This window comes from Diabrotica undecimpunctata, unplaced genomic scaffold (assembly GCF_040954645.1).
Source record: "Diabrotica undecimpunctata isolate CICGRU unplaced genomic scaffold, icDiaUnde3 ctg00000614.1, whole genome shotgun sequence".
Taxonomy (NCBI): domain Eukaryota; kingdom Metazoa; phylum Arthropoda; class Insecta; order Coleoptera; family Chrysomelidae; genus Diabrotica; species Diabrotica undecimpunctata.
In genome coordinates, this window is record NW_027311919.1 from 105,186 (window position 1) to 123,387 (window position 18,202).

General features: G+C 32.4%; 1 protein-coding gene across 1 annotated transcript in view; it reads left to right on the top strand.

Moving 5' to 3' along the window:
* Positions 1-18,202, top strand: part of LOC140431277 (uncharacterized) — a 249,021-nt gene that overhangs the window by 40,030 nt on the left and 190,789 nt on the right. The window contains exon 3 of the mRNA XM_072519211.1: positions 2,974-3,172. Coding sequence (XP_072375312.1) covers positions 2,974-3,172 — 199 coding nt within the window. The remainder of the gene's footprint in view (positions 1-2,973; positions 3,173-18,202) is intronic.

The following is an 18,202-nucleotide window of genomic DNA, read 5'->3' on the forward strand; positions in this document are numbered from 1 at the left end:
GATGACAATCGCGAACTATTTAAACTAAATGGAAATTACAAACTTGCAACTCTCCAATTACGTCACGACTTCAATCTCCCCTCTCTTCAGTATGCGTAACATCTTATCTTGTTAGTCATAGTATAGGTAATGGATTTTGACAAGAGCTTGTAACCTTGTAAACACCAGGTAAACTTGTGTACTGCATCAGCATGACTCGTAGCTCTTGTCAAAATCCATTACCTCTATCATGGTTGATACAATATCTCGAAGTTCGCGCATGTTTTTAAATGCGCAACCGTTTCACTACTAAACTCGTACCACTCTCTGGGCTACTAGTACTGAGTGGCACACGTCACCAGTTGAGGTTTACACTTCCTTAATAATTTACTGAATATTGGCGACAATACGGTCAGGTGTCTTTTGGATCTTATGCGTGCCTGAAAAGGGCACAGTATAAAGGCTTTATAAAGAATTTATTGGCTTCGATTTTGTCAGTTCCCTTATAACATTCTTTAGCCCAAACTAAAATACTGGACTTGAATAATAAGTTTTTTAAAAAAGCAGCATTTATTGTAAAAGTAAGTAAAAACTGAATATTCAGAAGTACTCTTATATGTCTGTAAAAAATATATGAGCAATCAGTAATATTATTAAAAAATTTTTATTAAAAATCCTTTATAAAAGGTATATAATTTAAAAAACCCAATCGGTCTATATCACAAAACGTTTTCGGAATCCATATTCCATCATCAGTGCACCTAAAAAGTATATAACCACTTAATTAAAAAGAACGTGAAATTTAAATTTTGACCAAGGTTAATAAAAAATGTGGTTATGACTTACTAGGTGGGTATACATCTATTGAGCCACTAAATATGTGGGTAAAAACCCGTTAAAAGTTGTTTTTTAAATTTAGTTTACATTATATGGTGGTAAATATTGTGATGTTAAAGTTACCAGTGGATTTGGTAACATGGCGACGTATGACTCCACGTGATGTTGCTGGTCCTGAGACGATGTGTCTACGAGGACTTGATGAAAGCAACTGATTGAATGACAGTCTTGACAAGTTATGACGGAAGTCCGAACAAAGCAGTCAGTGTAACTTTATGTGTTAGTTTAATTAAGACAGAAGCCAACGCTATTTAAAAAGGTAAAATTAAAATAATGTAACAGTAGCAACCATCAATGTTGTTTTAAGTTGTTAATTTGTCCTGAATTTATTTTTAAGAACATGGTGGACATTGTTTTATTAATTATTGTATGTGGTGAGAAAAATTGTGTGGGTATCGTTAGGCAACCAACTATACATACGTCTTAAAGTGGTGAATTAGAGATTCTAATATAAGGCCCCTTATGGTTTTTCAACATTTGGTACTTGGAAAATGGAAAATAGACATATGTAAGAAGTTGGATTCTTGAAAATTTATTGTTGATGGGTGAAATAGGAATTGATATATTTTATATTTGAAGGTGGTGTTGAGTCAATAAAATAAAAGCTTGTGTAATCTAAGGTTCATGTAATATTTAAGTTATAGCTTAGCATAGAAGGCCCTGTATGTTAAAAAACAACATTTGGTACCTGGTAAATGTAAAACTTTTTAAGTTACAAGTTCATGAACGTAAATATCTGATTAGGTGTTCACGGAAGAAGTTGGTTAGTTGTTTTGTGTGTGTTGACAAATATATGAAATGAACAAAAATTGATGGTTGGGAAGTGGTTTTTGTAATATGATGATCGTACAGTACTCAACTTATAACTTAAGAAGAAAAAGCCCAATCTGTTTTAAAGCAACACTAGGTAAATGAGAAATATAAAAGGATAAAGTTCATGAGCTTAATAGACTATTGGTATATCTTGACAAGAACTGTAAAAATAAAATGGTTGTGGGTGGCTCTGTTAAATTTAAGTAAAAAAGAAAGTTGTGCTGTTTTTAAAATTATGAGAAGAGGAAAGACTACAGAAGGCTGAGGTCTCCAGGGATCCGAAACCAAACCCTGAGTTAGATGTGTGGATAAGTAAAATGAGAACTGAATAGTTTAGGAGCGGGATGACGAATAATCTACTCTGAATTTAGAGGTGTCGAAAAGAAGCATGAAAAACATTAGGTATAGAGGCCAGACTTAAAGTTTAGGTTGGATAGAAAGAAGTGGGGAAAGATGGAGAGTGTGATGTATTGAAAGAGAGGTTTTGGAGTGAACTAAGGAAGATGGATAGTTGACGAACGAATAATAATAAATATAGATTTTGTTGTAAGAGTAAATTAAGGATGTGGGTTATGAGAATAGTTGGCGATGGAGGGGGAGGAAGTCTCGATTGAATGAGACATGACGATTAACACAATTTGGACTTTTTTGTTTTTCTTTAAGAATTTCAAGGTTTTCAGGTCTTCAGGACCAGCAACTTTACGTGGAGTCATACGTCGCCATGTTACCAAATCCATTGGTAACTTTAACATCACAATATTTACCACCATATAATGTAAACTAAATTTAAAAAACAACTTTTAACGGGTTTTTACCCACATCTTTAGTGGCTCAATACATGTATACCCACCTAGTAAGTATTAACCACATTTTGTATTAACCTTGGTCAAAATTTAAATTTCACGTTCTTTTTAATTAAGTGCACTGATGATGGAATATGGATTCTGAAAACGTTTTCTGATATAGCCCGATTGGGTTTTTTTTAAATAATATACCTTTTATAAAGGATTTTGAGTAAAATTTTTTGTTATATATGGTATACAGCCAACTACAGGAACTAAGATTCCGTGTGGATAGGAATATTATTATTTTGAATAACGCCAATACGTTAATTAAAATTTTATTCGGTAAAAAAACTTGGTTTGAATATCGTTCTAGAAGTTAAATTACACTCTTTTGAAAACACTCTTTTAAAAAAGTTCATTGACATAAAATAATATAAGAATACAAATCCGCTTTTTTAAATTGATGCAATATATATTTAAATGACATAATTTATTTCAGAGCCACTAGAAGATAGCTGGATCCCGAATTGTAACAAAACAGTTATTCTCTCCAGAGATCAACCTAGAACTTCAGTTTCCAGTCCCGGATTCCCTCGACAATATCCAGACAACGCGAATTGCGACATCGATATAATTGCCTCACCTGGCTACCGGATTATTCTAGATTTTGAGGAGTTAGTGTTGGAGAATGAACCTTCGTAAGTACATTAATTAGACATATAAGACAGTTGATAATACATTGTTTGTAACACGTGTCTAACTTGCAGCCATTTTCATGTGAATGTTTACTTTTTGTTTATTTAGAACAGTGTCTTATCATTAGCTATGCAAAAGGTGGATATTATGGACATTAATTTTTTTAATCTCTACAATGTCTACGAATTTAATGTAAACTTTTATTAAATAATTATATTTTGTACTGATTTTATATCACATATTTTTGTTAAAAAAGCAATAATACTCCTCTATTGGATCCAAACAATTCTTTGACATTCCAAAAAGCCGCATGGTAGAGGATTACCTAAAATTGAAAAAAGAATGGCTTCAGTTATTGCATTTATGCATATTATTTCAATATTTAGATGATTATCCGTTATGATAATTCCAAAATATCTGAATTTGCCCTTTTTTAACTTGCACTGTACATCTAATACTAATTATTTTATTTTATTTTACTTTCACGTGTTTAATCTCTTACTTCCAAGATACTATTGAATCTAGAGTCCTTATTTCTAAGCTGTCTAATAGAATTACTGTAGGTATTTATCCTTGTACAAAATTCTACTACGTAATTCTTCAATCCATATCCATTAATTTTATATGTTTGACTGTCTCAAATGTAATCAAATACTTTTTCTTCTTCTTCTTTATCTTTATAATCAATTCTGCTTGTTCATTGTCGGATTAATACCTCTATGTCACTCTATATTTTGCACGGTCGTCCGATACTTCTTCTCCCGATTTGTGACTTCTCTCTTGCTATTTTGACGACACGGGTCTCCTCCATTCTTCTTTTGTGGTTATTCTTCTTTTTTTCTATTTTGTATCCATTCATTTATATACTGTACATTACATTTTGTTCTAATATATTCACTTCTCTTTCGATCTGTCAGCGTATTTCCTGTTATTCTTCTCAGTACTCTTATCCCAGCTGTTTCCAGTAGCTTTTGCGTTATGGCTGTATCGGGTGTTGTTTTTGAGGCATATGTCAATATTGATCTTACACTGGCTTTATAAATTCTTACTTCATCTCAGTGTTAATGTGTCTGTTTCGACATATAGTGTTATTAAAGCACCCTGCCAGTCTATTTGCATTTTGTACTTAATCTCTCGCTTCTTTGTCCAGGTCTCCACAGCTAGACAGTGTAATTCCCACGTATTTTATTTCCATTACTTGTTCAATATTAATGCCATCAATTTCTATTTTACAACTCGTTGATTCTTTGCTGATTACCATTGTTATAGTTTTCTGAGATGCGATTGTCATATTAAATTTTTTTGTTCTTATATTAAATCTGTGGACCAGTCTTTGCAGACTATCTTCATCTTGGCCTATCAATATTGCGTTTTCTGCGTAACAGATTATTTTTATTTCTTTGTTTCCCATTCTGTATCCTCTTCTTTATTAACGCTTTTGATGATTTCATCCATGATCAAATTGAAGAGCATGGGGCTTAATGAATCCCATTGTCTTATTCCGCTGCCTATTTTTATAGGTTGTGTAAGTTGTTCATCTATTCTGACTTCCATTTCGTTGGTTTGGTAGATATTTTCGATAGTTTTTATAATATTTAGGAGAACTTCTCTATTATACAGAAGATGAATTCTATATTTGAGTCTTACTCTGTCAAACGCTTTCTTTAGATCAATCAGACACAGAAATGCTTGTCTATTATACTCTACTGATTTCTTAGCAATTTGTTTTATAACGAATATAATATATGTACACGATTTTTCACTACGAAAACCCTGTTGTTCATCTACTTAACTTATCCTCTGATTTATTAGCACTTGTAAAATTTTAGTTGTAGTTTAAATACTTCTGTAGTTTTCTGGCTTTTTTTTTCCTTTTTTAATAGTAGAAATAGTTCGTTCGTTCTCCATTATTCCGGTCTTATATTGTGTTTTATATAATTTTATTAATTAATGTTGTTAATTGTTATATCATAGCTGCTCCACAATATTTCAGTAGTTCGTTTGTTATCCCGTTTTTACCTGCTGCATCTTTGTTCTTCAGGTTTACAAGTATTTTCCGAACTTCCTGTACTTTTATATTAAGTTCTTCATTTGTGGTCATTATTAGTGTTTCCGGTTCTAGTATCGTTTGTTCTTCCTCTGCATACAACTTTTTTAGTTATTCATTCCATGTACCTTTTTCAATGTCCTTGGTTCTATTAGTTCTTTGGCCTCTTATAAAGCGCCATATTGCCTTTTGCAGACCGTAAAAATCATGTTTAATTGCTTTTGAGAAGCGTTCCCAGTGATTATTTCTTATTTTTCTTGCAAGTGCATGTGTTTCGTTTTTAATTGTCTTGTAAATGGTATGCCTCTTATGTTAAAATACCATTTCGAAATCTAAAAATCACGAAGTTTTGCCTGCTGAAAAATATTTCAGGTCTAAGGCAAGTAAAATGCTTACTACAATCTTGTTCTCTTTACGCAAAAATATTTTTCGGGTATTTCAATCACGGGTGCTTTTAATATAAATTTCTCAATAAGATATCATCTGTATAAAATGGGCAAAGTGGACAAAGCAACATGTTGATTCTTCAAAAATGCAGAGGAAACGGCCAAATATATTATCTGCACTTACCACTTACTCTTAATGCCATAACTATCTGGAATATAAAAGAACCTATGACTTTTTAGAGGCTGATCTAAACTCATTCGCAAATACCAAACAAATATCTCTTCACACAAACAAATCTTTATTATTCTAAGTCATCCTGGTGAATTTTTGCGTTTTCTGTATAACTTACTGAAACATTGTGTTATATTTTGCTTTAATTAAAAGAAACCATCCAAAACTTGTTTTGAAGTTAACTTTGCCATATGTCAATGTTACACTACTGTATAGTATCAATTCCAAAATCTTGATATTAGTAGGTACCTACTTACTTGCATACAAATTTTTTGCAACAATGTCGGAAAAAACAGATCCTACAAAACATACACTACAGGCACAGAAAGAATGGAATCTACTGTGAGTGCTGTTAAAAACTGCGGTATAAGCGTAAAACGAGCTGCTGGAATGTATGCCATTAATCGGACACCTTTATTGAATCATGTAAATAATTCTAAATGTAAAAATGTTGGAAAGCCTACTGTACTTACGAAAGAAGAGGAGGTACTAATATTTCATGCATTAACCAAATTAGTAAGTAGATCAGGGATTTGGATTTGATCGAATGAAGTTAAAAACTTGTGTACAAGATTACCTAAAACGAACTGACAGAATAAATCCTTTTTGGATTGCTGGTAACATATTTGTTATGGTAAATTTAATAATTAATAAGTTGTTTATATTACAGGGTTTGAGAGACCAAGGGAGTACCTACTAAGTTGTAGAATTGTTCAAAACCTTTTCAAGAACCTCGGTGAAGCCTGTTCAGATGAAGTGTTAGGCGACTTTTATCGACAGCTAAATAATATTATTGGATAGAATGGTTTAGTGTTTAAAAGCGTAAAGTAATCGAGGCGCAATGTGTCAAAAATTTTTATTGTGCTACGGGATGCAAAAATGTAGACAAAATTACTTTTCCTTCATTGCTTAAAACATTCGTCGGGACAGGATGCTTCACTAAAGCAAATGCAATTAACATACGTGTCCACTCCAGATCTACAACAAGAAGGAGCTGCTACAATTTTTCCAGAAAAGTTAGAACTTCAGGTTAATCGCAAATCAGTCAGATGATGTAAATTCTACCAGTACGTCTAGCTACCATACAGAAAGATGTGACACCGAAAAAACCTTAGAAAAAGACCAGAAACACTGTAACGGAATGGAGTACGAAAAAAATTTGCTGAATGTCTTACTAGCGCAGTAAATGTAAAAGTTCAGACTTAAATGTGCCTCTATTGGAAGATAAAGAATATATTTCCAATACAGTGGCAAAACCGAAATAACATGATTCTACCAAAATTGGGATTAACTCTTGGGTTTGGCAAAATTTACAGTTTATAAACGTAGGAATGAAATCCATCATTACATTGGAACGGTAGCAGAAATTATTTCCGAAGGTATTCAGTTGCAGTGACTTTCCTGAGGAAGAAAGAAAAATGTTTTGTATTTCTCACCGCTGCTGACAAAGTCACAATTTTGATAAAAGATATAGTAAGGGTCCTGCCAAATCCTAAAACTACGCGTGGGATGCCCGTATTTAATTTAGATTATGCGTTAATAAAAGAAACCACTGTTTGTTAACTTTGATTCTTCTTATTTTCGATTTTTTAAGATAAATCTTCTACTGAAAACAGGCATAATTAGCTTATTATATGTCAATGTTACTTGACCATTAATAAATATCTCAATTCTCTCAATAACTCTTAATTTACTCCTAATATAGCAACCTAACCATATGCACAGTTTCAAATTTCTAATTTTTCGGAACGATTTCCGAAGTGGAAATTTAAACGTCAATAAACGTACTTTAACCTTTAATTAAAGCTTTAAAAAAGATTTAGCTTATACAAAGGACATGTTTTTCTCCAGATGAGTTTGTCCCTGTAGAATTCTTCGACTTTAACACTAATTTTGACTTTGACTGATATGTTTGTGTTTTCTACTTATTTTGCTAATTGTTTTTCAACTTTTTAAATTTGTTCCAAGTTGTTCTTAATTTTTCGTAGATTTTCTTAATACTCATCTACATTACGTAGATCTCTTTAAATATTTGCTTAGTAGAATTCAGCTTCTTTTTGTTTTTTATTTTAAGAAAAAATAAATTATTTATATGAGGATATCAAGATATTTACAAAAATATAAGTGCTATAATATTTATATAGTATCTCTAACATACAACCCAGGTGAAAAGATTCATAATAGCATTAAAAAACAGAATGAACGAACAACGTGAACTTAGGATATTCAACAATAATTCTGATCTTATAAGTCACACAAGTTCGAAATGTAACCTTAATTTGTAAGACCAGTTGAAATAGTAACCTTTGTTTTATCCCATTTGTTTTAAACCTACTATCCGTGACCCAGTCTAGTTTATATTTTAATTTAATGTCTTGATGGGTCCCTAGACGAGAAGCGAGTAACCATGTTTGTTCCTATTATTATTATTTTTTTAGCCATATGGCTCACACTCCCTCTAGGTGACTTGCTATGCTGGAGTATCTCCCAAAAATTTTCGTACACATCTGGACGTTGAGAGAAGTACAGTTTTCTGCATGGTCTTGTAGAGATGTTCATTCAGACCTAGCTTTCTTATGTTTTCTAGGAGGTTCTTTCTAAAGACTCCAGTAGTAGAGAGAATAATAGGTATTGTCTGGGTACTTTCCATTCTCCACTGTCTTCGTATTTGAATTTCCAGATCCCTGTACTTGGCGATCTTTTCGTTCTGTTTAACACGAAGATTATTGTTGTTGGGTATCGTTATATCAATAAGTGTTGTTTGTCTCTTTAGTTTATTAACTAGTAGGAGATCTGGTCTTTTATGTGCCACTGTGTGGTCTGTGAGCATAGTGCGGTCCCAGTATAGCTTGTAGTTATCATTCTCAAGTATACTTTTAGGAACGTATTGATAATATGGGAGATGGTTTGTTTGGAGAAGTCCCAGTTTGATGGCTATCTCTTGATAAAGGATCTTTCCTACTGAATCGTGCCGTTCCTTATATTCAGTTGCAGCAAATGCTTGGCAGCCCCCGGTAAGGTCTATATCGGCATTTGTCATTTTGGAGTCAAGGGTCTTTGACGATATATTTCAGGTAATTTTTGGTTGGTATGACCTGATCCTGAATGGCGAGTAATGAACCCTCTGTTTCAGGGAACAACTTTCCTGATGTCAGCCAATAGTTTGACGCTTTATTGTCGACGTGGTCTTGACTGACCTCATTAGGATGTCGCCCGTGAAGAGGTTTACCCATCCAGGTGCGCATTTTTTCGTCCTTAGTAAGATGGTTTATGCGCATTTCTGGTACCCTCAGTTTGATCGGTGTTGTATCATCTACTGCACAGATCGCGCGATGTAGAGTGGATGTCTCACCCTGCACCTGAAAATAAGTTCTTAAATTAGTAATATGTTTTTCTAGTTGCTCCATAAGTCCTCGTTCTCGTAAATACCGTGGTAATGTCGTTCTTTCTACTGCACTTCGAGGAATGTTGTTTTTGTGCCTTTATGATGTGTGTTCGTACTTTTCGCTGAAGATTTTCTATATCCGTATTTGTCCACTTAACGACACCAAATGAGTAGCTAAGCGCGGAACATGCATAGGTGTTTAGTGCCTTAAACAAATTTTTATGATTAAGGTATGAACGAAGCAGCTGTTTTACTCTTCGTATAAACTCAGTAGTTATCTCAGTTTTCATTTGTTTATGGTCAATCTTCCGCGCTTGCTTTATTCCAAGGTATTTATACATATTATTTTCACCCATGGCTTCGATGTTCCGGCCGTTTTACATATCGAATCCACCGGGCTGAACCTTTCCTTTAATTATATTTAAGACACGGCACTTGTCGATGCCGAAGTGCATACTAATGTCATTAGAGAAATTTTCCACTGTTTTCAGCATCTGATCCAGGTGGCATTGAGTAGAAGCCAATAGTTTTAAATCATCCATATACAATAGATAATTAAGCTTTGCCACACCAGTAGTGTTATTTTTGATGCTAAAACCTGTGTCAGTTATGTTCAGTAGCTGGCATAGGGGGTTCATCGCTAGACTAAACTACAGTGGGCTCAACGAGTCTCCTTGAAATAGGCTCCGGTTGATTGCAATATTTTCAGTTTCGATATTGTTTTCATCAGGTATTTGGAGGTGAATTTTTGTCTTCCAATCTGACATTATATGTTTTAAAAAGGTCACTATGTTATAATCGACTTTATATATTTTGAATATATCTACAAGCCATTCATCCGGCACTGAATCAAACGCTTTCTTATAGTCGATGAAAACAGTAAAGAGATTCCCTTTTTTACTATATGCTTGATTAGAAATGACAGAGTCGATAATAAGTTGTTCTTTGCAGCCCATGGAACCCTTAGCGCACCCTTTCTGTTGAGGCTCTATGATATTGTTTAGAGTACAGTGTTGGTAGATACGCCAGGCTACACAAGATGTGAGCATTTTATACAGAGTTGGAAGACAAGTAATTGGGCGATACTTGGCTGGATCTTGGGTGTTACTTTGATGTTTTGGTATTAAATAAGTTGTTCCCTGGGTTAGCAAAGATGATATTTCCTGCGTATTGGAAATACTGTGATTAATTATTGCTGATAAGCACTCATGAATACTCCAGAACTTCTTAAGCCAGAAGTTTTGAATGCCGTCTAGTCCAGGAGATTTCCAGTTATGAAGCTCTTTGATAATATTTGAAACGTCTTCAGTAGTAAAGGGTTCGTAGAGAGCAGTAACGTAGTGTTGGCAGTTGTGCGTCGTATCTTCGATCCATCCAGGATTGATGTTAAGAGCAGCTGGTGTGGAAAGTTGATTTCCCCAAAACTCATGGATTTCTTCTTGGCTTGGGTACGATTTATTGGCACTTTCTGCAGTAGAATTGAGTTTCCGATAGAACGCCTTGGCATTCTCAAAAAGCATAATGTCGGATTTTCGTTTGTTACTAATTCTGTATCTCCTTAGTCGGCCTGAGTAAAGGGAAAGTTTTTGTTTCAATTTATCTAGGCACTGTTGTGCTGTGTTGTTTGCTGGATTATATTGTGAGTGTCCTGTGGTGGTTATCATTATTTCTTTAGCTCTTTATTATTATTATTAATATATTATTATCTGTTTGAAACTCAAATCATTGTTATAATGTTTAAAAGTCTTCTTCTTCTTCTTCTTCTAATGGCGCTACAACCCTTTGTGAGTCTTGGCCTGCTTAACAATGTTCTTCCATTCTGCCCTGTCGGATACTTTCCTTCGCCACTGCCTGATGTTCATGGTTTTAAGATCCCTCTCTACGTCGTCTATCCATCTTTTACGGGGCCTTCCTGTTGTTCTGTTTCCTTGGGGCTTCCATCTCTGGACTACTTTTACAGCTCGATTATCTGGCATTCTTTCTAGGTGACCAAGCCAGTTTAGTCTTTGTGATTTTACAAATCTGACAATATCTGCGCTCTCCATTAGTTCATCCAGCTCGTAGTTCATTTTAATTCTCCACGAACTATCGCTGCATTGGGTTGGTCCATATGTTTAAAAGTAAATAAATAAAAAAACTGATGATATAAATCGATGATAAAAAATTTGAAAGTATATTTTAGATACGATTTTATTTTGTGTACTTTTATTATTCTAAGAATGTTCTGAATTTTTGTTGATTTCATTTTCTACTAATTTTTTCCTTTTACTGCGAGTATATTTTTTCTCCATTTTCTATTTTTTACCTATAATTTTTTCATAGTTGTAACAAATTGTACCTTTTACAAACAAAAATATTACAATAGAGCGAACAGATACCAAGAAAACCAATATTTACGGTAAACTTACGATTCCATAGGTAAAAACAATAGATAATATTACTATTTTTTTAAAAGCCCTATATATAACTACTATGTCCCAAACATAGCTAGTTTTAATATCCATAAACATAAATGTTAATGGAAAGCTATATTATTAGCCAACTGCATATAATGAACGTAGAAAACTTTAGCTGTAGATAAAGATAATGGAAACATTATGATAAAGCGAGTGCGGCAAAAGGACATTGTTCAAACTTAAATGGGCCGTCGTTTCAGTTATAAAATTGCGATAAATCTGCATAGTAAGGGGGTTGTATTATTTTAATAAAGTTTTAGAATTGTGCAGATAGAAAATATTAATTGTGATATCACTGTCTACCTTATAATGTTTATTTAAGTTTAACTGAGTAAAACTGACTAAAATTGCACATTTAAATAGGTGGTAAATTTATTCAAACAAAAATGTCTTATTTGTTAAGCGATTATAAAAAATAATAATTTATCGCAATATTATATCTTAAATAACTCTGAGGCGTAAATCAAACGAGATTTGAACCAGCGTATGTTTAAAAAGAAGCTTTGGGATTCTGAGTAGAAGAAATTACTATATTTTCAAGTTTACTTGCAACCAATGGTACCAAATCCTATGAATAGATGAGTTGAATAGTTGCATAAAGGCACAAGTCTGTTTAAAAGTAAAGAATCAACAGGAATTAAATAAAAAATGCATATGAAGTTATATAAAAGAAATAAAAGAAAATATAAGATTAAATGCTTTAGAGGTTGGAATTTTTAAGAAACCAAAACAAGACGAGAAATTTTTATAGATAAATTATAAATTCGTTGCTCGTGTGCGTCCATTTCGAACTAATATCGTCTATTAAAATAGTATCGTCTATTAAAATAGTTAAAACACGTATTTACGTAAATATAGCTATTTTATTAAATTAAATCAAACTCGTTCACAATGGTCATAATTAAATCACACCAAATTATTATCTCTCGTTCCGCTGTGTTTATGTGTCATCACCGAACTACTCGTGACCATATAAGGCAATTAGTGACCCAAGCCAATCACCGTATTAGAAGTTGAGTGTGACTTCACAATGTCATAACAGAACTACCAGTATTCCATCTTAAGCTGATTAGGACATTAGGAAGTTAGTGACTTAAGCTGATCAGCGTATTAGGATAATAGTGTGACTGCATTCGACCATCCTGACGTCACGATCGTCCTCGATCGTACAACACCTATTAAAAAAAAATATGTTCTTTATTATTAAGAATGCCAATTTATAGAAAGGCTCCATCATTCTGCAGAATGACATAGTCTAAATCAATTCGTTTCAGATAGCTACAACTATCCATACAAGCTCATTTTTAAACATTAAAACATATGGCTGTCATTTTTCAGAATGACAATGTGAATAAATTTGTTTCACATAGCTACGGCTATTCAAACAAACTCATTCAAGACATTAAAATATTTGGGTGTCATTTTGCAGAATGGTGAACTGAATATCCATTCAGAACATTAAAACATTTATTTGTCATTTTTCAGAATGACGAACTGAAAATCCATTCAGAACACTATAACATTTATTTGTCATTTTTCAGAATGACGAACTGAAAATCCATTCAGAACACTATAACATTTATTTGTCATTTTTCAGAATGACGAACTGAAAATCCATTCAGAACATTAGAACATTTATTTGTCATTTTTCAGAATGACGAACTGAACATCCATTCAGAACATTAAAACATTTATTTGTCATTTTGCAGAATGACGAACTGAAAATCCATTCAGAACATTAAAACATTTATTTGTCATTTTGCAGAATGACGAACTGAAAATCCATTCAGAACATTAGAACATTTATTTGTCATTTTTCAGAATGACGAACTGAAAATCCATTCAGAACATTAGAACATTTATTTGTCATTTTGCAGAATGACGAACTGAAAATCCATTCAGAACATTAAAACATTTATTTGTCATTTTTCAGAATGACGAATAAAATAAATTTGCTTCAAATAGTCAGAACTACTCAAATAAACCCATTCAGATCATTGAAACACTTTGTTGTCATTTTTCAGAATGACAATTAAAATATATTTTTTTTTAGTTCCAGCTATTCAAACAAATTCCTTTTAAACAATAGAATATCTTTATGTCATTCTACAAAATGACTAAACTATCATGTAACTAACCTGAATAATTTTAAGATCTTTGAATCTTAAATCTCTTGATGTTTTCTCCACCAACAACTCCTTCATAAGGACGCCTTGTTCTTGATGAATGTACATCTTCTTTAACACGATACCTATCATTTGGTAGAACCTCAACAATCCTGAATGGCCCTCTATACTTTTCTAAAAGCTTCTTACTTTCATTGTTTGCTGGAAAACTTGTAACTTTTGTCAATACCAGGTCACCAACAGCATATTTCACTGGAGAGCATCTTTTTTATTAAATTCGTTATTCTGTTTGATTCTGTTTTCTTCTAATCGTTTAGCTACATCCTTTCTCGATAACGTTACATCAATAATGTCCATATCATTATCATCTATGTATTTGTCTACATCAACTCTTAATTTGTACCCGAAAAACACTTCACTGGGAGAAGATTTAGTTATTCGGTGTTTTGTCTCGTTTATTCCTTGTTGAATGTTTTTTAAATTCTTATCCCACATATCGGACTCAAACTTTGCACCCATTGTGGCCATGGTATCCAGTAATGTTTTATTTGCCCTTTCTGCTTGGCCGTTGCCTCTTGCCTATCCTACTGCAGTTGTAAACACTCTAATTCCTCTCTCTGCCATATAATTCAAAAATTATTTTGAAACGAAAGCTGATCCTGCATCTGATATCATTCGTTTGGTGTTACCAAATATTTTAAAAATTTCTTCTAAAGCACGAATAACATGTTTACTTGATGTATCTGGGACAGCTTCAACAAACACAAATTTAGAAAAGGCATCAATCAAAACCAAGACGTATTTATTTTGAGATTTCGTTAACACAAATGGCCCTAAATGATCGGCATGGAGTGTATGAAACGGTCTAGCATATTTTGGAATGGAATGTAGATAGCCAGGCTTTTTTCCTCCCGGTTGTTTATGGTATAAACAGGCAAGACAAGCCGCAATGTATTTCTTAATAAATCTTCGCATTCGTGGAAACCAATACCGTTCTTTTATTCTTTCAATTGTTTTATCCAACGCAAAATGTCCAATATCGTCATGATTCATTTTGACAATTTGCCAACGACGATTTTTAGGCACATACCATCTTCTACCATATTCTGTTATTTTATAAACTTTGTTTCCTTTTAAATCATATTTCTTGAAAGTATCCTTATGATTTTCCTGATCTCCCGACAAAAGAATATCTTTAATTTTTTTTTATTTCCGTATCTGTATCCTGTGCTTCTCTTAGATAGTCGTCTTCTTTGATGAGCATCACTTTAATTTCAAGACTTTCCTCTGCTTCAGTTCTTTCAAAGTTCCTACTTAAGGCATCTACATGTTGTAGTTGTACTCCTGATTTATGTTTTATTTCAAAACAAAAATTTTGTAAACACAAAACCCATCTTGCTGTTCTTGGGATTATTGTTTATTTTACTAATGCATTTTTAACGGAATTGCAGTCTGTTATTACAGTAAAAGATCTTCCTGCTAAATATTATCTATACCTTTCTAGGGTTTTGACAATAGCCAAAAGCTCTAATTCAAAAGAATGATATTTCTTTTCTTCTTTTGTGGTTTGCTTGCTAAAATAGGCAATTGACTTTTCACGACCATCAACAATTTGAGTTATTATGCCTCCAAATCCTTCTCTACTTGCATCCGTGTAAACTATTATGTCATGTTTCGGATTAAATATTGTTAAAATTGGTTCTGAGACTATAACTTTCTTTATTTCTTTAACAATTTTTGTTTCTTCTTATGTCCATGTCCAATTTACATCTTTTTTTTTATCAATAAGAAAAGAAGGGCTTGCGAACGATGAATTACTCTTTCGAATAATATTTGCATCCAATAATTCTTGTACTGTTTTTTGTAAAATTTCTTTGTCAGCTGCAGGTGTTCTGTAGGGACGAAGCTTAACTACATCTGAACTTGTAATATAGATTCTCATAACAACAGAATGCGATTTTTTTAGAGCTTTCAAATTTGTATAAAAACAGTCCTCGTGATTTAGCAAAATATTTTCCAACACCATTTTCTCGTATTTAGATATATTTCCTGTACTTATTTATTTATCTAAGTCTTTCTTTATCTAAGGAATTTAAATGTTAAACTATTATCTATCCTATAATACATAATATTTACATCTTCTGTAAAATTTCTTCCTATTAGAAGGTCATTATAACCCAATCTTTATCCATGACATACAACATAATATTTAATTCTACAAAATCGATTTTTCTTTTAGCAAATACATAATATTCAACTGATAAAGAATTTCCCAAAAATCCAGAAAGTTTTACATCTTTAGTTAATGATTTTATTTCTAATTTAAACTTATCTGCCAATTCTTTTGAAATTAGCGAACAATCGCTGCCAAAATCAATGAATGCAGTATGGCTGTGCTCATTTAAGAAAATAATTTTATTAAATTTATTTTCGGAAGAATCAAACTGTATTTGTTTAACAGATTTATTTTTTTCTAAATTTTTGTTCGTTTTATTTACTTTTGTCTCTTGACATTCTTTGTTCTTTTTAAAACAGTATTGTTCAATATGACCTTTAATTTTACAAAACCTGCATATTTGCTTTCTGTGGTGACAATCTTTTTTTTTTTAAATGACCCTGAATTCCACAGCACATACAAGATTTATTCTTGTTAAATTTGTTATTAACAAATTTGTTATTATGTACAAATTTTGATTTGGAAAAAACGATTAGATTTGTTAAATCAGGCAATTTTTCTGGACTTTTGTGATAAAGCTTATTTCTTAAATAAACTGCCAATAAATTGAAATCTTTGATTTGAGCAACTTCAATAGCAGATTTAATATGTTCGTCTCCAATAGCACCAATTATTAAAGAATTCTTATCTGACTCGGAAAAATTTACTTTAAGTTTATTAATTTTTGCTAAATGTTCAAAATAAAATTCATATAATGAAGAACCCACTGTTGGTTTATGATGGGCTACGTCCATAAAAAGATCATAAGTATTTCGTGTACTTTGAAAAGTATTTTCTAACACTGATCTCCATTCTGCCCAAGAAAATTGAGACCATGCAACTTCATTTTCAATAAAACTAGCGTACCATGTTTTAGAGGTACTTTTAAGCTTAGAAATCGCTTGAAATATCGTCGGTATACTGCGAAAACCAGGTAAATGACAAATTTTAAAATATTGAGTTAAGTATACCAAAATTCTCAGCTTTTTCCGCTCTACATACAGGTAAAACCAAATAAATAATACGACTTACCATTCAGCAGATAATTTGTGTAATAAACAAATAAGTTACACCTAATCAACTTTTCGTTTTCAAATAAAACAATATATCGCTACTTACTTCCATAAAATTAAAGTTCTGTTGCATGTAAAACAAAGTAAGCCCACATATATTATTATGCCGGACAACAATATATTTCTACTACTGCAAACCATATTCAGTAAAAAGGTGATAAGTGTCTTTAATACATTTTACGTGTATGATTTATTAAAATTTCTCTTCCATATCGACTAGTAAAAACCTTTAAGTACACTTACTTCATTCTACGTGTTCTTTTCGTTTTTGTATACCTTGACTACCTTCTCGGCGAAGAATCGGTAGACGAAATTGTTGTGGTTTCACTACTGGAACTACTATTTCGCTTGGACTTTTTCCTTTTCGGCATTTTGGACACTTTCAATCACTTAACATTAAAAACAGTTCACTAAATTCTACCGTAGGTTCTTTAACACACTTCTGATATCGTCTATTAAAATAGTATCGTCTATTAAAATAGTTAAAACACGTATTTACGTGAATATAGCTATTTTATTAAATTAAATCAAACTCGTTCACAATGGTCATAATTAAATCACACCAAATTATTATCTCTCGTTCCGCTGTGTTTATGTGTCATCACCGAACTACTCGTGACCATATAAGGCAATTAGTGACCCAAGCCAATCACCGTATTAGAAGTTGAGTGTGACTTCACAATGTCATAACAGAACTACCAGTATTCCATCTTAAGCTGATTAGGACATTAGGAAGTTAGTGACTTAAGCTGATCAGCGTATTAGGATAATAGTGTGACTGCACTAAGTAGTAGAAATAAATAACAGACTTACTCACAATCTATTTAATATTTTTTCTCAAACATTAAGTAATAATCCTTGTATCGGCATTTAAGTAATATTTATTAGTTATTTATTTATTTCTTTTTAATTTTACTAGATTGGTTTTTCACTTAAGTTTTATTTTGTTTTATTTAATCAATTTAAAGTCATATTTAATAATTACACACATATAATATTGGCGTAATTGCTGTATTTTCTGTACCAGACAGCACCCTAATACGAGTTATTATATTTTCAGTATTTAGTTTACCATGTACCGTTGACCTGAAGCTGCATACAAATTATAGTAT